General features: G+C 37.3%; 1 protein-coding gene across 3 annotated transcripts in view; it reads left to right on the top strand.

Moving 5' to 3' along the window:
* Positions 1 to 21,206, top strand: part of bahd1 (bromo adjacent homology domain containing 1) — a 31,204-nt gene extending 9,998 nt beyond the window's left edge. For 2 of the 3 annotated variants that reach the window (XM_079632788.1, XM_079632789.1), the window contains exons 2-7: positions 8,790 to 10,361; positions 14,824 to 15,197; positions 18,058 to 18,217; positions 18,302 to 18,381; positions 18,749 to 18,840; positions 18,929 to 21,205. In XM_079632788.1, the coding sequence (XP_079488914.1) occupies positions 8,810 to 10,361; positions 14,824 to 15,197; positions 18,058 to 18,217; positions 18,302 to 18,381; positions 18,749 to 18,840; positions 18,929 to 19,112 (2,442 nt within the window). In that variant the 5' untranslated portion in view covers positions 8,790 to 8,809 and the 3' untranslated portion in view covers positions 19,113 to 21,205. Of the gene's footprint in view, positions 1 to 5,272; positions 5,490 to 8,789; positions 10,362 to 14,823; positions 15,198 to 18,057; positions 18,218 to 18,301; positions 18,382 to 18,748; positions 18,841 to 18,928 lie in introns of those variants that run through there. The other variant, XM_079632790.1, reaches the window with a different exon arrangement.
* The last annotated feature ends 828 nt before the right edge of the window (positions 21,207 to 22,034 follow it).

Genomic DNA, 22,034 nt, shown 5'->3' with positions numbered 1-22,034 from the left:
GGATGGATTTTAATTTAATTATTTAATTTGACAGTGGTACGGTCTTATTCTAATAGAATTTAATTTGAATGTTAGAATTTGACATAAAAGGTGATGCATACCTCTAAATACGCTTAGAAATAATTTCCATATTTAGGTGAAAATGCCCCTGGAAATCAATTTAAGGCGGCAAATATTGCCCCTTAATAAAATGTTTTATTTCAGTCACTACTGTGAACTGACCACTGCACAGATAGAATATGTTAAATATGAATATCTTTGTGAGTCTGCTGTCAACAACAAACCTAATGGTACCAGTACAAAATCAGTAAAATATCATCTAATTATTATCAACAAAACTTTGAAAATATCGAGATATATTTTTGTTAATATTGCACACACGGTATTAATTTTTATTTCTTCAGGTCTTAAAAAGGTCTTAAAAAGCCTTAAATTTGACTTTAAAAAATTTGCAGATACCCTGACAAGGGAAGAAAAGACTATCGTAACTTTCATTCCATGCCGACTCTAACAATAACTGTGATCTTAACAAAAATGAGAAGAATCAAATTATTTGATGACTTCTGAGAATGGCCTTTTACTGTTTTATGTTGTATGGCAATTCATGTTTTTGTTTGCAAAAACAATACATTTGATAGTATTTGACAGTAAAATTATAAATGATGTTAACCCATTTACATTTTTTCATAATATATATAGTAAGGTAACTTACAGTTAACCTATTAAAAGTTTTTTTTTTTTTACAGTTAATTTTTCTGTAAAAATTACGAACAGTTTTTTTTTTTTTAGTCATGAGTCAGTGGCACCGAATATTAGCAAATCTGGTTATACAATACATGCTGTTCATTTAGAGAGCCAAATTATTAGAGCCACTGACATTAAAGCTTGCATATTTTTCACATCAGTAGAGGGGTAGTTGGAGAGCTAGATGCCATCTTTTTATTAGAACCCTTCAGCTTTTCTCATTTGAGTGTGATTATATATTGATAAGAGAATGCGATTTTATTAGATAATATTGGACTTTACATAATATTGGACTTTACATCAAGTCATCGTCCTGTGAAACCCTTGGATTTATGATCCTTTTGTTCAGTTTGCCTTTGATTGTCGTACACAGATGTCATTAAAGACCACTAGCTGTAATGTTATCAAGATCATTAAGATATTTGTAAAAGATAAATGTGGCAGTGTATCTTGTCTTTCAAGTACGTTGACTGTAGAACTGTTGCACAGATAGCATTAAAGAAAAGGAAAAGCTCAAGTATTTCGAAACTTAACCTATATGTTCTGTCCCATGTGTTGCTCCATTGTTTTATTGGTTTGTTGAGTAAACATAATTTTTTTAATCTGCAGTAATGAACAGTAATAATGGTCATTTTGTTTGGTTTAATCAACTCATTTAAAAGTGGCTTTTTCTCTACAAAAATTGCTGTTAAGCAGAACTAGTTTTGGCTTTTTGTCAATGTCTAATAGATAACATGGATACCTCTTCTGAATTTTGATAAACAATGATTTCACTTTATTGCGCATGTCTTTTAAAATACGTTTTTATTTAATAAGGCCTGCATTAAAAGTAAAATAGGCCTATAAATCTTTCATAAAATCACTAAGTTCATGACCGTTCAATTTCTTCTGTGAATACCACTATACCAGTATACATAAAAAAAATCTTGCATTAATGGGGAAGTTGACAGAGAGGAGCAGTTGAGGCAAATTTAGGAAGCAATTTCTGTGAAAGCTTCACTTTAGTGCTCTGAAATGGAGTAAACTCTGAGTGGCTAAACTGGCAGAAGGACGGTCAGTGAACTCTTGGACAATGTGTTAGTGTCAGTATCAGACTGTGCCTCTGCACTCTTGGTGTGATGACGCAGTGGGTTAACATTAACGCTTCTTCAGCCTCTTCTCTTCTCAGTGAATTCACTGCTTTCCAGTGTGCAAATGAACCCATGGTACCAGTTTGCTCATGGCCACCTGAGCTGATAAAGCTTCATTTTTAAGGGTTCTTTCGAGCCTTTTTGTATTTCTCATAACGGCTGATGTGTAACTCCTATCATGTACATTTGAAAAACAGGGTTAATAATGTATGTATTTGGATTTACAGGGGCAAAAGGTACAGTACTCAAGTAAACCCCCAAAATACTCAGTTACAACTTTACACCTCTGCATATAAGGATACTAAAACAAACTAATATTTGAGTTTACTTTTTTGTGTTTGAATTTTGTTTACCAATTTCTATACTAATATGCAGAACTTTATTGATCTTCAGGGAAATTCAAAAGACTAATTTCCTCTTGTTGGCATCAATGACATACGGACAACCCAGCTTTAATCGTAGTCCTTTGCTTTACCATCTGATCTATCAAAGGCAGTGAGCATCTGTTAAATGAGGCTGAATTATGTGAGTTAAATAGCCTATTTGAAATAGTTTTTTCTCTCTCGTTAAATCAACATGAAAACGCATTTCAAGTAGCGTAGGATAATCGCGTTCATTAGAAGGCCAAGCTGAAGGCTGATCTGCGGGAGAAACATCTTTACTTTGAGGTTTATGCTGAGCTTGTGTCAGTGTATGAGCTTCGCTTGCAGTGTTGATTGTTACCTCTGTTCAGTTGTTTTCAGTTAGAGTTTTCTGTTTTAAAAGACAGACGGAAATTTGATATGACACAGACAATTGCTTTTATCATAAAGCAGAAAATCACTGTTTCACTTTCTAAAGCTTTTCCCACTCAAGACACTAATGGGCTTCGTCTAAGAAGGGTTTAATATTTCCTCCCACTTTTTATTTCTAAGATTTACGTCATAGCTTCGGCTGTGTTTGCCATCTTGCCTCATGCAGTGTGTTTTAAAGGCTCCCTGATTAAAACGGCACAGTCAACAGGATAACCAGACATTTTAGGAACCGTTCATTTAACATCTCTATTTGATACCCTATCTTATCTGAGACATTACAGCCTCAGAGGAAGAATCTTTGAGCATAAGATCCTAGTTAATGTTTCATTGTGTGTGTTAAGATCTGGCCTCGAGCAAGTTTTGTGAAGATTTGTATAGTGCTTATCTATTTGATCTGTTGAGCTTATTAGTCTAAGTATGCAAATTCCATTCATTTTTCCTAAATTAAACATATTTCTGAATGTTATTAAACACATCAATTTATATGTAAAAAATGAAGCTTTTGAGTATTTTTTTGCAGCGTTTCTCTCAGATTAGCCTTTGTAAGACCTTGAAGCTTTTGTCCTCCTATGTCTGAGATTCTATCTATAAGATTACCATTATGGATTGCTCAAAGGGCTCTCAAGCATATCAACTTTGTATGTAGGCTAGCTTCATATACCCACACCCAAGTGTATCCTCTGTGGATATCTACAGCCATTTCTTTCTGACGTCATATCTTCATTACAGTCAATGCTTTTGGGAAGTTTTCAAGCTTAAATCATTAAGTGTTATGTAACTTAAAGCTTAGTATAAATATCATCCTTCTGTGTAAGTTATTATCTTAGAAAAATAGTGTTTTGTTCAGGCTGCAGCTGTAAAACTTCAGCTATACTTCAATTTACACACTCAACTGCCCCATTTTCCTTTATCCTTATTGAGTCTAATTGGATACTGTCTTTCAAGAGAAAGCAAATGTACACCAAATCTATTGTGTTAGTATTTCTTTAGCAACAACAGCATACAGATATTATACACTTGTTTCAAGACATTTATACACAAAACATTGACTTTGAGGCATTAAGACCAATTTAATTGTATTTTTGCTAATTCTGCTTCATATAGGCTACAGGAACAAGTACGGAAAAGTACACCATAAGAAAATATTCTCAAGAAAAACAGATAATGTCCAGGCAGAAGATTACCAGTACTTTTTCCATTAAGTTTACGCACATTTCCTTTGACCGTAAAACAGTTTATACAGTCATTTAAAATACAGGTAAAACACTGGGGGAAAAAACAAGGAAGTTCTGTGCATGAACTTTTCTTGTTGAGATTTGGATTTAGAATTGTATTAATGTCCAACACACTATTCAATAATATCTTGGTTTAATAACAAAACATTATTTGTGAACTTGTTTTAATTATGTGGAAGTATAGTGTCGAACAAACTAAACGCATAGCAACACTTTTTTTCTCATACTAAAATCCATAAATCATATGCAAATGAAATGCATTTAGGTGCATTCTTTAAACAAACATCAGTGAGTGTGAGAGTTTAACATTTCTCTATGGGGACACTAAAGGGTCATTCCGTGTCAAATCAACCAAATTTTGGAAACTTCCCCTGCTCAATTTTTTTCTTTTCCGATTTTTTTCTGTAGAAAGACAAACAGTAATCCATGACATTTCATATTTTGGCTTTCATCACTATTTATGAATAATCCACTGTTTTGAGGGGGGGTCAAAATTACAGTTTTTACATGAGATTTGGAGCCAACTTACAGGGATAAAAATGACAGCATCATTATTTTATTTTTTCTGGTCTATTAGTAAAATCTGTTGACTTTAGCAATCTTGGTTGCGTTATATGCCAACGGTGACAGTTAAAAAATGGGAAAAGGGCACTTTTTTGCCTCAAGTTTGAATGCCTGTATCTCAAGAAGAATTAAAGGTCTCAAAATCCTTCTGTTCTGCTTCTTAACAAACTTTCCTTTTAATATCTTCATTTTAAAGGCCCTCTGTGGTTCAATCTTTGATTTGAGATGGAATGACCCTAAATCATTATTCAGTTGAAATTGTGCTCTAAACCATAGAATAGGGGAGTGAGGCTATGTCTTTTACAGTGTAATTTGCTGAGTAGCCTACTTTTTCACATGCATCTCACATTAAAGAGGTGACGACCTAAGCTTGACAAACATTCTGTAATGGTCAAAAACCAACCAGTTTGAATTAGATTTAAATATGGAAGTAGGGTTTGTTCCTGGAAGTAGCTATTAGGAGTAAAACCATTAAAACCACATGTGAGCAATTAGCCTATAATCTTTTAAAACTAGAAGTCATGCCTAGACAGCTCTGATAACCTCATGCAAACTTTTTTCCCTTTGGCAATTATTTCATTATCTTGTTTCTGAGTATTGCTGATGATGAGATAGTCCAAGGCTGTCCATTATGTAATAGCTGTTGATCCAAGGGACTTGCTCACTGCGTGAGACCAAGCACTGACCAACAGTGAGTTTTACGGAGTGATGGGGTCTAAATCTCAGCCGATGCCTGTCATTTTTGCATTTTTCATCACTCAACTACCTGAGTGATGCCAACGAGACCTCGTCCCAGCGCAGCAGCGGCTCTCACGAATGCAGCGCATGAATATTATCTCGAGCAGCACGCTACTTCGGAAGTAGGTCACCGATTAAACGTGTCTTGTCAGCTGTGTGTGCTCCCCTCGTTTCATTTCACTGTTGAACATCGATATTGTTGTAATAGCCCAACAACAGGAGCCTCGTTGCCCGCGGAATGTGATTATTTGATCGGGAATACAGCGGAGTGAGTGGATGACGAGGTAAATGAAGGATTACTAATCTGTTTTATCTTGGTTATGCGTTTTTCTCTCGCGCTCGCTCTCTCCTCTAGTGGGGAAATAGCTTGAAATATGTCATGATTCGTAATCATTGCTGTATGAATTCGGTTCGAGAGACGCTTTTTAGTTAGACTTGCGAAAACTGTTCTTTTATCGTGCTCTGGATACCATCGCGAAGCTCGGAAATTTCAGTAGGAACCGACCGAGCGCTACCCGCTTCGGTGTTTGATTCTCACGATTGGCCGTTTAGTGTCATTTTCAGCACTGACGTTAATTGCTCGTTTTCGAGTTGACCGTGCTGGTTCGGTTTCGCAGTTGGGAGGTATGCGGTGGCAGAAACCGTAGGATGTGAGGCGAACAGCGCTGTTTTTTAGTGTGTGTGATACGCCCTATGAGCCGCGCGAGCTCCTCTCATCATCATACACCTCCAGCACGCGCTTGCCGCCTTTATCCCGGATTACTTTAATCGCGCTGTACATTTCACTCTGTTTCCTCTTTTTTTTTTTTTTTTTAGTTTCCCCCCCAATCCACACCTTTCCCTTCTCTGTGTCTGCAGTGTAGGAGGAAAAAAGAACATCTATTTGTGTACAGTGAGTGAGGGGTGAATCACACGAAGGAAAGAGCAACTTATTTCGTCTCTATACACGTCGGATATCACGTTAAACCGCATTAACCCACCTATCAAAGCGCAGACTGGATACATTTTCTATTTAACGTTTACGTTTTACGTCCGAAACGCCAGATGGCTATCCGGATATTTGCCAGAAAGTCGGGCTGATACCTCAACCCGAAAAAAAGAAAAACACCCGAAATGGTGGTAAATTATGGGCAGCAGTCCATTTCCCTTCACACCCCTCCTGAAACTAGAAAGGGAACCTCTAATTTTCCACAATATGTGCCAACAGTTCATCCTCCAGCTACCTTCCACTGGAGAGTTTGTGTTGTGTCACTCAATTGGACATGACCAGCACTTAGTCTATTATTTTATGAGCCACACTTCCCTCCAGATCAATAACTTGTGACATTCCCAGAATAACAGACTGTTGATTTAGTTTTTAGTGGCACTTAGAAATTTTATTTAAAGCTTTTCACATTTGTGAACACACTGTAGCCTATGATTTAATTGCGGTAATCTTTAAATGACTTTATAAAGCAAGACAAGAGAAGTAATATGCTTTCAACCTATAGATTTTTTTTCTGGGTTAATGCTGATTCTTGGTAAATTGGAGATTGTATGTTTTATATACAATCACCAAATCCGATATTTCATATTTTAATGCATGCTTTTTTCTTTCAGTGTTAACAACAAAACTTAATAAACGTAAAGAATATTTTAATAACAGTAATTATAAATAATATCATAAAGATAATTATTGATCCTTACTGTAAATGTGTATGTTTGGTTATTTTACTTTTAGTATAACCTGTTTGGTTAAGTATTTAAAGTAGTCACTTTTGTGTTTGGAACTACAGAATGATTCCCCTCTTTATCTGGCGCATGGGTGGATGATTTTAAATAGTAGAGCAGTAGGAGTGAAGAGGATTGTTGCTGAAATGAAAGAATGCTACAGTTGTCAATTATGGTAGATGCATTTTTGTGTCCAAACTGTCCATACTTAACAGTTTGGTTTTGGAAATGTGAAACACAAAAAAAATTATTTCGCGGGTGCTGAACTTGCTCTGTGCATTGTAAAGGAGAACACTGCATGCATCTGAGGTTGACTGATGGTTATGATGACCTCTTTTATTTGACAGATGGAGATTCAAATACAGCAGCTGTCAAACTTAATAACTGAGCACATGAATAAATGGATCTATTCACACAATCCAAGCAAGCCTGTAGCATTCATACTTTTTCAAAGCTCTTCTGTCTTTCATGGTGGAGCACAGTGATACTAATAATACAGAACAAAAAACTCAAAATCAGATTTAAAACTAAAGCGATGCATCAAACATTAAAAGATGTCTTTGACTAATAATAGCTTGGTCTAACTTCAGAGTCAGCTGGAAAGCCTCAAGGACTTCTGTTCCTTTAAAAGAAAGAGGAACTTGTCAATAGGTCAAAGCAGTTAGTGTTTTGTGTCTGTTAGTGTTAAGTTTCACATGGAGCCCAATTACTGTCATATGTCTCCGTGTGTGTTTGACCCCTGACTTGCCTTTCAGTTAATCAATAGGTCTCGGGGAAGCATGTTGGACATGTTAAATCTCCAGAATCTTTATATCAGAAATATTTCTTGCATTCATTTCTCATCTGACATTTGAGGTTACAAGTATTCAACCTTGTGTACCACAAAATTGCCAATCAAATAGTTTTTATTTGGAGAGCAACAGTTTAATGGGCACTTAAGAAACTATTAGAAGCACCCTGTCTCTGACTAGGCCTGTCATTTTTTTTTACAGATTAGGTGTTTCTGTAGCCTATCTCTTAAAGGAACATCCTGTCATTATTTACTTGCCATCATGTTGTTTTAAAGCTATTGAAAGGTCCAGTCATTGAGCTTCCATGGAGAAGGGCATCTTAAACATGTTTTTGTAATTTCGAGAAGAAAGAAAGCAAAATTACTTTTTTTTTTAAACAACACAAGGGTGAATGAATGATGACAGAATGTTCATTTTTGGGATAAATGTCCCTTTAAATGATGCAAGATGTAAATGGGAATAGCTGACCTAAGTTTCAGACATTGTGGTACTATCACATCAATCATAACACACAATGTCATAATATCATGTTTTGCTGTCTCTCTGTATGTTTTAGCAACTACATCATCATTCATTTAAATAACGGACATAGGCTAATTATGGCAGTGTGTCAGGTCAATTAGAGTCGAATGTAATCAGTTCTTGAGCCTGTGACGCCATAAAGGAATGATGTAAAATCTCAACGTTATAATATCAGAAGTGTTACTAGCCTTCTAAGATAAAATATTAAAAGAATGTTATTTATAGATTGTGTGAATTCACGTGGAAAGATGTTTGTTACAAAAGGCCAAAACAACATATGCTAAAAATTGTTTATTGCACCTATGCAGTTTAGTAACCATGATTGTCCCTTACCAATTAAAATTCTTTAAACTCTTGCCAAACCAGAAACCTGATTAAGGTGCCACATAAAGCCACATTTGTGCTGATTTTTCAGCTTTAGTTTACATAGTCGGTTGCATTAATATTAATGAGTAAAGGTTATGAAATTCTTAAAAGTTTCTGTACACATTATATATTTAATCATAGCAGTTACAGCTTCGAAATTAATAATAAAAAAATGCTTTATATTTATTTTTATAGGTTTTGCATGACAGAGTGTGATGACCCATGCACGGCAGAGGAACTCTTTATGTGGATATAAGAGTGAATCTGCGGACCAGGTGAGCTGTCAGACAACTATGGACAGAACTTGGCCAGAAAAGAAGGCTAAAACATGCTCTACCCAAAGAAGAAAAGGTAAGGAAATAAAAGGGAAGACCACCAAGAGAGACCGGAAGCTGTACCCCCTCAGGGGACGACATGGATTGGGTGAAGTGAGCGCACTTAACTGCTGTGTCGTACTGACGCGCTTGGACGAGAGCGAAACGTGTAGGAACAGCATGAAGGCCAAGGTGAAGGAAATGCAGGGGAAGGCGAAAATCTGCAAGTGTCGCAAGAAAGCCTGTAAGACTTGCCGGTCAGCGCCTGAACCAAAAAGCAAAGTGAAACCAGATAAATCTGCCTTATACACAGAATTCATCCCCGAACCTCGCCAGAGACGGCTGGCCTCTCTGAATGCAGAGGCCGTTAACAGTCTGCTGTTGGACAGAGAGGACCCCCAAAAGACATCAAAACTCTCAAAGAAGCAGCAGCAGACAAAAGGAGACACTTCTCTTTCTAAAGACACAGCGAAAGATAATGATTGTTCCAGAAAAGCCCAAGATAACCGAAAACGCACGTGTATCGGAGAGACCGAACAATGTCGAAACCCCAAAAAAACGAAGGCGGAAGCCGACGCTATTGATCTCCAGACTCTAAACAGTCCTGCTCCCAAGCGCCTGGCTGGTTTAAATGCAGCCGCCCTGCTCAAGCTGACCAGCACGTCCTCTGGAGTGAAGCGCAGAGGTAAAGCAGATGGCAAACCGAGCGGTGGAGGGGTGCGAGGGAAACAGCTCCAGTCTAAATCACGTAAACAGCAGCACAACTTGGCCTGTCAGTCCAAGTTAAAAGTAGCGCAGCAATGCTGCAGCCTCTGTGAAAAGCAAGCCCTCCACACTGAGGCATTGTGGGACGGGAGCACAGGAAGCCATGGCTTTATTAGCCCCGGATATCAGTGCAGATCCATGCTCGGCTTTCCCCTGAAGCCTGTGAAGGAAGAGAAAACAGAGACTGATGTGAAATCATATTACTGCTGTTCCCAGGAGAGATCAGTGGAGTACTGCCATAGACTAGCCTTGTTCCTCGGCCAGAAAACCTTCCCGGAAACCGATGAACATTCTCTGAAGGGATTTCTTCCTTCTCCTCACACACTGACGCATCCAGCGATGCCCATCGGTGCCCATTCCTATCCATGTTACCCTGGGTATTATGTCCACATTGCCCATCATGGGACTCCGGCGCATCCCGTAAGCTCAAATCCAGGAAGCCACACGCCCTCGTCAGTACCCCAGCTGGCGATGTGCACTAGCGGGGTCCAGAGACCAAAATTGCTACCCTCTTCAGTTTCTCATACCACAGGGATCCCTCATCCGGCGTACTGTAACTCTGTGGGCACCTGCTACGGAGAAGCCTGCAGGCTCAACAGCTATGCCTACAGACCCACGCAACCCATCGCTAGCAGGGGCTGCTCGTACAACGCAGGATGCTCCAGCTGCATGCACAAAATGGAAAAAGGTAGGATGGGAAATGGAATGAAAGATAAAAATGTCTCTCGCTTTTGTCTGACTAGCTTCATAACTGTAACTTTACAAGGATGTTTGAGCATTTGAACTTGAAACAGGTTGCCTGCTGTTCTTGTGATTGAAGTATGGAGGAGAGAGTGAGAGTTGGTAAACTGTGCCACATTTTATGTTTAAGCAGGGCTGCATTTAGTAAAGAACCGCTGTTAAACTTTAAGTACTTCATAAAGCAAATATGCACATGTGCGTCAAACAGACAATGCAACAGATAGGAAGTTGGGGTTGAACGACTTCAGATTTTTTTTAAAGTCAACATTTATGTGATTAAAGTCGAGTCGACTAATCGCTGATGACGTCATTAATAAACCAATAAGCCTGAACCTCGAGCTGAGACTCGAACGCAGGTTGGTTGTGCACAGCTATGGCATATGACACAGCGCTGCCCACAAGGCTATTGCTCCTACATAACAGCTTATTTTCATCAGTTCATCTGTGTTTGGGTCATTATATTCCTCACAGATTTCTGCTCGTTGTAAATCAGATACAAATAAAGTAGCACAGTAAATATAACATTTATATGAATGCATTAGGGAGAAAGCGATTGCGATGAATTAATTCTACCTGGCAGTGTCTCTCTAATAATAGTGCAACTGTGTTTTTTTTTTTACTAAGAAATATATGCTAGAACATTTCAGTTTCTAAGCTATTTTATTGATAGTGTTGACTACACTTCTGCGTTTCTGAATGATTCTCTGTACGCGCCTCTATAAGCCATGATCAGCAACTAGTCGACATCAAGCTTAAAGTGTCATGGCAGAGCTTTAAAGTCGACTGTGCAACCCCTAATAGGAAGTGCATTAAGGTTGACTAAAATATTTTGTTGTAGTATTAATTAGTTGATTTTGGTTTAAATTTGATTATGCTTATTCCTATATATGTACGAAGTAATGATTTTTTTAAGAACAGTTATTAGGCAGCCAATTGTTTAAAAACAGAATATGATCCAGTCCAATTCTATCCTGTCAATCAAAAGGGGGGCGGAAAAACATGTTCAGACTGCAACTCATACTGTGTGTGAAGAAAATCTCTCTGAATTTAGACAATACAGAAAATACATTAACAGTGAAAAAAAAAAAAATAGCGATGTTAAAGCAGGCTCTATTTGACCCTGTGAATCACTCTTAGTTCAAGCCAGGGTTGCCAGATCTGCGCTTTTTTCCTACATCAAACATTATTTGTAGCACCTCCTATCCAATAATCGCTAAAAGCTTTGTGGTTTGTTTTAAGTCTCAGCTTTCAAATTCTGTCCATTTTTATCACAAAATTCAAACAATAAATAAGGTTTTGACACTCTTAATTGTGACGTGACCGATCGCTGTAGCGCCTCCGTTAAAGCAGCAGCGTGGAGCACGAGTCATCTCTTCCACTTTAATACAAGTTACAACAACAAAAAAATTATGTTAACGAAATTAATTATCTCAAGTAATCGCTCAATCAGCGTTAGCAGTTTGTTTATCTAGAAAAAAACACTAGAGAGCAGCTGTTTACTGTTAATTATACAAAACTGCCTTATGTACAACCAAGTTGCATACAAATATTTCAGTTTTTATTTGAGTGTAATTGTTATATATGAAAATAAATAACAGTTGAATATAATAGCTCTGTTGTTAAATTTAACCTCTAGCTAATATTACAGTAATGTACCAAATAAGAGGGCTCCTTGTTTCATGTGCCGTATTATTTGGGAGAGATTAAAAAAAATCGAACTATCTATCGGTATTTCATTCTGAATAATCGGCTATCAGTATCAGCAGAGAAATTTAGTTTTGGTCCGTCTCTAATAATAAGAAATGTTTTTTGAGCACCAAATCTTGAGGCTATGTGTCTCTGAAGAATGGACTGCCATCACAGGAATGAATTGCATTTTAAAATATATTAAAATTGAAAAGTTATTTTTTTTATTAATAATATTTCATAGTTCATACATACACACATATATACTTCTAATTTGCACATTGTTTGGAGGAGAAAATTGGACTGATGAATAAAATAATGAAAATATAATTTGACTTATCCATAAGGTATACATAAAAAGAGTGACAATGGCACATCTTGCCTCACTCTCCCCTATAATGTGAGAGATGTCTTATTTTTTGTTTTAGAAAACATCATTATGTAAATTAACAAATGACTCATTTTTAGAGAAAATGTATCTTTTAAGTGGATGGAAGGATTTCCACATTCATCATTCTATGCCATGTTTGTATTCTCAGCCTTGACCCAGTCTCAGCAGTAGACGTCTTTATGAATGAGCTCACACAGTCTCTAAAGTGATTGATCTAAAGGTGTACACAAGAAATACAGTGACATTAAAAGATGTCAAGAGAAACCCTGTCAAGGTTGCATCAAGGACTTGTGGAGAAAAAAGTAACTGCTTGAGTAGGAGACAAATGAAATGAAATTCCCTTCCCCAGCCACGTCATTGTGGCTGCATGTTCCCTGCAGTCTGTTCGCTGTTGGTTTGCATGTGAGTAATTGCCACAGGTGGGGAAGGGTGCTGGTTATTTTTGTTGGCAGGAGACTTGAACTGTCTGTTCATTGTGAGGTGGCAGCTGTGGTCTCGCAGACGCATGTGAACCTCGGTATAGGCAGAGACCTCCGCAGAGATGCTCCCTTGTTGGTTTTTAACCACACGGCTCCGTTATACAATGTCATTTTTCACTCACCGTAATCTCCGTTAATGAGACAGTAATCTGACTCTCTGTGGGTTTCTCTTTAGGTACAGAATGAGTTTCACCGTGACAAGACAAACAAGCAAAGTGGAGGCATTTTAGTATTCATTTGAAGTTGGTACTGTATATTTGGTTTGCTATTAAATGGATGTGGAAATTATGTAATTTTTGGAAGTGCAAAGCTCTACACTTAAAAAAAATCTCACATACACAAAATGCTGTATTGAACCGTTCAATACTGTGCGAGTGTAAATTTTTTAAAACCGTCTGTATACTGCAGGGGGAAGTGAAGTTTTCCTCCAATAACGCAACACTTTCATGCTTGAGCGAATGTACAATGATTGTGTTTTTCCTTACACGCTTACCCAGACTCGATCCACAGAGACCAAACGTTGTGAACTGGGTTATCTTAAGTATTGTTATCTATTTTTTGTGTAGACTGAGTGTGATTACCACTCCAACGGCATGTCACTGTGTGCACTTAGTTTGAGGGCTGTTTGATTTGGTCAGATTTGGTGTTCAATTTGTGCTTGTTGCTTCTATTAGATTTGGAGTCTAGATTGTAATAAAATGTCTGTATTTGCTATTCATTGATGTCAAACCTCAGGGGATGGGTAGGGTGATACTGTTGATAGACCTGATCTTTTACACGAGAGGAGTCTGCCCTGCTGCAGGTTAAAACCACCAACTTGTTAATCCGCTATTAAAGAGTCATTCCTTTTCCCTCATTGCAATGGTGAAGTGGGCCAGTAACACAGAAAATCAAGAAATAAGAGAGGATTCATTTCAGACAAGTCTTAGTGCCTTCAGTCTCTGACCTCTGACCCTGATTTGACCATGCAGATAGACTAAACTGCATTTAAATGAAACTCAACAGTCTCACAAGATTTCTAATTTAATTTAAAAATGGAAAACTTGTGATTTAATTTAGAGAATAGCTCTATAAAATATTATTTGAAAGAATATTAGATAGTTTAAGACAAATTTAGTTTAATCAGTATGTCAGTGTTTTTAATATCTTTAGTCAGTAAATGTATGTTTAAAGTTTTAAAGGTAAAGTATAAAACCTAAAATTGTACTCAATGTTTTTTCCTCTTAATTTAAAACTTCCCAACTATGCACTTTTGATTTCTGGTAGTTCTTTTCCATACAAAACCAAATCATTAGGAATGTGTGTATGAAACATACCGTATGTGATTTGTGATTTGTCAAATTTCTTGTCTCTTTATGCATTACCAGAAGAATGCATCACATGTACTTCCTCAAACTTCAAATTTCCTCATCACTATGGGAACCACATAGGCAATTGACAGGTTTCCCAAGATTGGCTCATCCTCTCTGAAATTTGTGTGTTTTTTTCCACTTCCCACACAACCTTTACGACACCCTTGGATCATAGCAATTGGATGTTATTGAAATGATAATGCACCGTCATTGTTTTGTTCGAGTTCAAATATGAATTAATAATCAAGTGCTTCACTGTTTCCACATTTCTAAATTGATATGTAGTTCCTGTCATAAAATCCAATCCCCTCAAGGTTGTATATAATTGTGGTTACAGCTCTTAGCTTTGCATCTGACCACGCAGCATCTGGCACACTGACTCATTTATGACTGCATTAGTCTGCTGTGTTGTATTACATGCAATATGGTGTTTGTTTATGATCATAAATGCATGTTGAGCATTTTATGAACCAATGATTTTTTGCTTTCTCCGCTCTGTAGAAGATTACTCTTACCCTCTGGATGACCACAGCTCATCCATCACGATGCCTTCTGCCCTGCCTCTGTCCATCTGCCCCATCTCCAGTGTGCCTCCATCCACCCAGTCAGTGCCCCACCTGCAGACGCCTCTTCCCGATGCCAGTCGACCCCAGGTGCAGATTAGAGTGGGACGGGAATGCCCTCAGAGGGCCAAGCCGCCCAGTGGCTCTCGTTCTGGGGTGCGGGACTCTGCTGTTTGCCCCCATATTAAGGATGGCCAGCTGGGACCAGGCCATGGCAGCGGCTCTGCCAAACAGTCTAAGATCAGTCGTCGCCGGGCAACAAACGGCTGGATGCCTGTTGGTGTGGCAACAGAAAAGGAAGTATTCATTGTGGTACGTACTCGAGTTGCCCTGTCCGGGGATGGTGTCAACACAGACTGGCGTATTGAAAGTTTCCTAAAAAGACATTTAGGAGGTGCCCGGAGCAAGACTTTAAGGGATAGTTCACCCAAAAATTTAAATTCTTTCATTAATTACTCAGCCTCGTGTCGTTCCAAACCGGCAAGACTTTCGTTCCTCTTCGGAACACAAATGAAGATCTTTTTAATCAAATCTGAGTTATTTATGTCCCTCCATTGACAGCTACGCAACTACCACTTTGACGCTTCAAAAAGTTCATAAAGAGATCGTAAAACTAATCCATATGAATTGAGTTCTTTAGTCCCAAATTTTCTGAAGAGACATGATTACTTTATGAACAGATTGAATTTAGCCTTTTATTCGCATATGTTGTTTATCAACTCACACATCAGATATGGAAAATGGAAACTCAAGCATGTTTGCTTTATGTGCGAGAACCGATGAGGTTCATTCTCGTGTTTAACAGCACATTTGAGCTTCCGCAAGAACCAATGAGGTTCATTATTGTGTTACGCAGTACGTGTGAGCTTCAGCGAGAGGTTTGTTCTCACGCATCAAGCAGGTTCGGTTGAGTTTATGTTTGCTGATCAATGTATAATGTGAATAAAAGACTAAATTCAATCTGTTCATCATATAAAGTAATCGTGTATCTTCAGAAAATTTGGACTAAACCGCTCATATGGATTAGTATGGATTCATATGGATTAGTTTTACGATCTCACTTTTTGAAGCATCTAAGTGTCAGTTGTCGAATGGGTTTGAGTAATTAATGACAGAATTTTCATTCATTCATCCTTTTAAAGCAGCGATTCATTGAAAGATATTGCATTTATTATAGAATTATTATTATTCCTGGAAAATTACAAAATAATGACCCTGGCAAATTTCTTTTGAACAGCTGTTGCAAAATGTCAGTAGTAAACATTGTATTGCGTTCATTGGAAAGGTCATGATTATTAAATTCCAGTGAGGTGATTTTAAACAAGTATTTTAAACAAATAGCCAATGGGCAAACCTTTAGACAATGAGCAGTTGTTTTCTTCTCCATTTTAGTGTTTTTAAGAACTTGGAAATAATTTTAAGAAAATTACCAGTAGTTTATGAAATGTTTACACACATTACTTCAGGATTCAGTAGAAGAACTATTTAGTTCTCCACACTGCAGAGTCACGCATTTACTTCAGAGTCACGGTCTTTGGGCTGCTCTATAGACCTTATGCGCCAGAAACAAGCATGCAGATTTACTTCTTGTAGAGTTAACGAAAGTTATCATGACCATTGTAATGCGGATGTCATAACAAATCTCAGTAGACCGGGAAGATTTTAAGACAAGTGGTTCATTCATAAATCTGTTAGATCTTATCCTCATGCTGTGGAAGTATAAACTGGAAGACACAACACAAGGAGCGCAGTGCTGAAAACTACATAAGGTCTATTGGAATTTGGATACTAGTTTTACACTTTGTCAAATAGAGTACTAAAAACAAGTGATTTTAATTCATGAAAGACTCTATGTAATCATGGTAGATACTGTATATTTTTTCTCATCAGTATTTGTGCAAAATTTCAATATAGATTTCAATGTAGAACGTTTTTTTGTTAAATAAATTAATATTTATATATTCACCAAGGATGCATTAAGTTGATCAAAAGTGACAGTCAAGACATTTATAATGTTACTTATTTGTTACTTACAAAAAATTGCTGTCTTTTGAACTTTCATTACAGAATCGTGAAAAAAAAGTGTCACTTTTTCCACATAAACCACAACCGTTTTCTACATTGACGAATCACGATGATAAGAAATGTTTCTAGTCATCAATCAATGATTTCTGTAGGATCACATGACACTGAAAATTGGAGTAATGACTGCTGAAAATACCACAGAAATACAAAACTGAATACAGATCACAGGAATAAATTATATTTTTAAATAAATTGAAATAAACATTTTCAATTGTTATAATACTTCACAATATTACTGTTATTGTATTTTTGATTAAATAAATGCAGCCTTGCAGAGAATAAGAGACTTCTTAAAAAAAAAAAAAATCTATTAATCCCAAACTTGAATGGTATAGATATATTTCAGCATTAAATCCATAGGTCACACTCTTACTATTAACTAACTGTTAACTACGATGTTAACTATTGTTAACTAACTTTTTGAACTGTTAACTAACTGTTAACTATTAACTAACCTCATTAAACTCCTAATTACTGCTTATTAATAGTTAGAAAGGTAGTTGTTAAGTTTAGGTATTGGGTGGATTAAGGGATATAGAATATGGTCATGCAGAATAAGGCATTAATATGTGCTTTATAATTACTAATAAACAGCCAATATCCTAGTAATATGCATGCTAATAAGCAATTAGTTAATAGTGAGAATTGGACCCTAAACTAAAGTGTTACCAATCCATGTATTGGTTTTGATATTTTTAGCTGTAGTGCTCTCAATTAGCATGTTAACATCATGCTGTGCTTTAGCTGACCTATTTAAGGGGTCCTTTTTTAAATTTATCTCCTTTCGCTTCTGCAGTCATGCATTTAGATGTCTTTAAACATCTTTTATCATTGCGTCGGAATTCATGCTGTTTTTTTATAGCTCCCCACATGTTGCATTTTTTTAAATGCGTTTTGAGACTAGTCATTCAGACTAACCTAAATTAATCTATATCAAGTAAAGCTTTAAATAATTCAGCTGGCTTCAAGTTGACCCCTTATTGGAGTTTTAAAATGTATGTGTAGCTTTTTTTGTACATGTCTAACGTGATACTAAAGTGTATACTGAGATAAAACGTGGAACTCTATATTTTTCATTTGATTGAAGGGTGAGGAATCAACATCCCTGCGCAGGTGCTATGAAGGAGTGCAGAGAGATGGAGAGGTGATCAGGGTCAGAGACGCCGTGCTACTGCGCTCAGGTCCCAGGAAGAAGTCCTTGCCTTATGTGGCCAAAGTCTCCGCCTTCTGGGAAGACCCTGAGTCAGGTAAGGCTTCCTCTAAACGCTGTTTTCTCTAATACATCAATGAAAGTCACAGAAGAGCTCACAATACTTGAATCCTACTTTTAGGGGAGCTGATGATGAGCTTGTTTTGGTACTACCGCCCAGAACACACTCAGGGGGGTCGCATTCCCAGCATGCACTGTGAGGTGAGTCTAGAATTGCTCATGGCACAGCCGTGTGGTCCTCCGGGAACACGCAAAGTCAACATTTGACTTCCTTTGATTATGAGTTTCATATAGGAAGTAGGCAGCACAAGTTTCCTGTGTTCAGTAAACCACTGGACAAACAAATGACTCCCAGCACTCTCAAACATGCTATATATCTACTATAATTCATGAAGTGAATATTTTATATTTTAACATGCCTGTATCTTCCAACTTCCATGTATTTGATTCAATATGTATCTGCATTTTCATTTCACATTGTATTGGTTGCAATATTTATTTAGTACACTTACAGCATGGATTCCCTTAAGTTAAATATAAAATATTAAAGCTGTGTGAATTTTTCCAGAATGAGATTTTCGCCTCTCGGCATCAGGATGAAAATAGTGTGGCATGTATCGAAGATAAGTGCTATGTGTTGACGTTAGCACAGTACTGTAGGTAAGCGATCATATTTATCGCCATGTGTCAAAATGTATCATCACCTCCTATCCTTTGTACAAATTTGATTTGATTTTTAATGTTTCAGATTTTGTGCCTTGGTGAAGTGTCATGAGGAGGGCTTACCCAGACGGAGCTCCCTGGTCCCTCCCTCCGACTATGTAATTCCAGCTCATCGTTGCGTGCCCAACGACATCGATCCTGACCTGGTGTTCGTCTGCCGCCACGTTTACGACTACCGCTACGGCCGTCTGCTGAAAAACCTGCAGTAGGTCTGGATGGAGCCATACACTGAAACCAGAATCCAAAACGTTATGACACAATCAAAGTCCTATCAACTGGACAGCCACAAGTCTTTAGGGAGTTGTTATTGTTTTCCACTTTTTTTCCTTTAGGATAAATGCTCTCGGCGTAGCACTCCTGAAAAAAACTAAGTTTCAACTATTATCCCTTGTGACTTTATATAACGGCATTCTGAGCACAACTACCTTGAGTTCAAAGGTACCGATCGCCAAAATGTGATTTTTCACTCCATGAATTTGAGTATTTATTTTTGCAGTTATCTTTTATATTTGCTGAATGAGTGTAAAAAGAACAAAAAATTAATGCAGGTACATTAACAATGACCTTGAATTATGTAATAGAGCTCTAATATTCTCCTTTTGGTAGTAAACGCACCCTTATTGAACTAATTATCTGTAGATGGAAGGTTCAAAATATTTATTTTTAGATAAATTGAACACAAGCTCCGTGTTTTAGGAGGCACCAATCGGTTTGATCCTCAACGCACTGGCCAATCATTCATTTAGTCGTCATAACAGGGTGTGGAGGATCATAGATTTATTGTGGCGGACCAAATATTCCAGAATGCATTTGGTTAACTTACCATTCTGTTGACTGACCAATGTGTAATGAGCTTTCGTCCTCCCGTCGCCCATCATGACTTGCCTTATATCCTACACCGAGTTTCCCCGTTTTCTGCCTTCCCAGCAAACCAAAGGTTATCACGCCACTCCTTAACATCCACCTTCGCAGCTCCATTAGTTTGCACTAAAATGTATCATTCACCAAGTCAGCAGTCTGACTCAGTTCAAAATGTCACCTGCTACTGATCTCCAATGCAGGAAAATACTGTGTATTTGTTGTACGTGTACAAAGATACGAGAGAACTCGCAAACTGTCAGTTACAAATGTGAATGGACAAACTTTATCTCGCGTGCACAGGCCTGCTTTCAACATGTGCCCTTTGCTTCTCGTCCTACATGGTAGTTTTGTTACAAGATCGCTAAATATGAAATGAGAAAGCTGTTTTATATGGTCTGTTTGTGCCTTTAAATAGTTAACAGTCTGCTATGTGAAGAAATACTGGTTGATTGGTTTTGTTTTTCCTCAAGCCTCTTTGCATTTTTGGCCTGCTTGTTTTTCACCACATTTCTATCTATGCTAAAAAGCATCGATAAGATTGTCTGATCGCACTATGCTGACCTTTACACTTCCCTGTTTTGGACTTTTTTCAAAAATCAAGAGAACTTTACATAAGAGTTACAAAGTGATATTGTACTCACAGGGACTCCCAAAAAGGTCAACCTCTGATGAATGAGGAGACCTGTTTTTTTGTTGTTTACGTAAAGACTGTTTGACTTTTTTTTAAGTTCAGATGTGATTTGAGGTATTTTTGAATCCATTCCTTTCACATTATTGAGAAGTGAATGTTAATCAATCGGAAGTAATTATGTCATTGTGATGAAGTTGAGATATGACTTCTGTCGTTTAGTAGTTATACGCCCTTTGCATATATATAGATATATACCAAACTATACAAAAACAGAAGCGAAATAATCTCGTCCTGATCTTCCGTTCTGTTTTTTTTTTTTTTTTTTCTCAGTTAATGTTATCTCCCAGCGTCAGATATGCCAGTTTAGACGTGTTAATGCCATAGCGGTTTCGTGGAACATTTCAGCAGAGCTTTTGCTTTGGTTGGCAGTGTGGTTGAGTAGACTCCTTGATGGTTGCTGTTTTTGTCAAAATTATGTATTTTTGAAATGTATACTTCTCTCGCAGAATGTTCTGGATGGCAAATACAACATATTGTGTACCAAAATGAGGAGAGGGTGAGAGGATTACGTTCATTCCTCTGTATACAAAACTGACCATGAATTCCAAGCTCTTTGCTCCTTTGATGAATGGCTGTTTGTGTGTATGTGGGCGAGCGTGTCTATACAAATATATATATTTCAGTGCAGCATGGAAGTACTGGGCATTCTTTGAAATAATAGATCTAGCACAGCGCATTTGTATTATTTAAGATAGAAATGTATATTATAAGAGGAAAATATTTAAAAGGAATAAATAATATATGAGCATCAAATCCTTTGTCTTGTTTGTTTTACTAATACCGAATTGAGTTCCTTGACTTCTGATGTATTGATGTGGATCAAAATAAACCATAAAGCACATCATTACATATTTAACACTGGTCGTGAGATGTTAACAGCTTCTCAAAGCCCATCCTGAAGGCATCTGTCAAAAACAAATCCATATTACATAATGAAGTTTTCCTCATGTGCGTGTATTTTTCCTGTAGGCTCTGTGTATTGCTGCAACTTAAATTAAAATCAATGTTCAATTAATATTAATGCATCATATAAGCAATTAATAGTGATTAATAGCAATTAACATTGCGTATTAAAAAAACGTACTGAAATTATTAGACAAATTCGTCAAACAAAAACATGAGGAATATACATAAGCTGTTATTCAATGCATAAATGAGAGAATGGTTGAATAAAAGTCATTTTAATTTATATTTTAATATAGTTTAGTGAACACAAGCTGCACTGGAGCAGAGTTGCCACAGGGTGTCATGCTGATCCTACCTGGACCCTCTTTTGCCCAACAACACTGTCTTACTAGAGAAATGAAGCACTGCTAGCAGTTGCAAATACTTCATATGCAGTAAAACATCCAACATTGCCACGTCGCCTTATAATGCAAATCAACAAAAATATTGTGTTGCATCATATGTAACTGCCATGCATTTTCATTTCTATTAATTGCTTATATGATGCATTTGACATGCATATTGTCTCTTAAGCGTCATCTCGGGAGCCTACTGAAGCTGTCCAGTGACTTTGTTTTACTGGTGCTGCTTATATGATGCCCCGCAAACGTTTTACTAAATCAAATTACCATGC

This window comes from Phoxinus phoxinus, assembly GCF_949152265.1.
Source record: "Phoxinus phoxinus genome assembly, chromosome: 13".
NCBI lineage: Eukaryota > Metazoa > Chordata > Actinopteri > Cypriniformes > Leuciscidae > Phoxinus > Phoxinus phoxinus.
The sequence above is the reverse complement of the archived record's forward strand: the minus strand, read 5'-3'. Positions and strand labels throughout refer to the sequence as shown.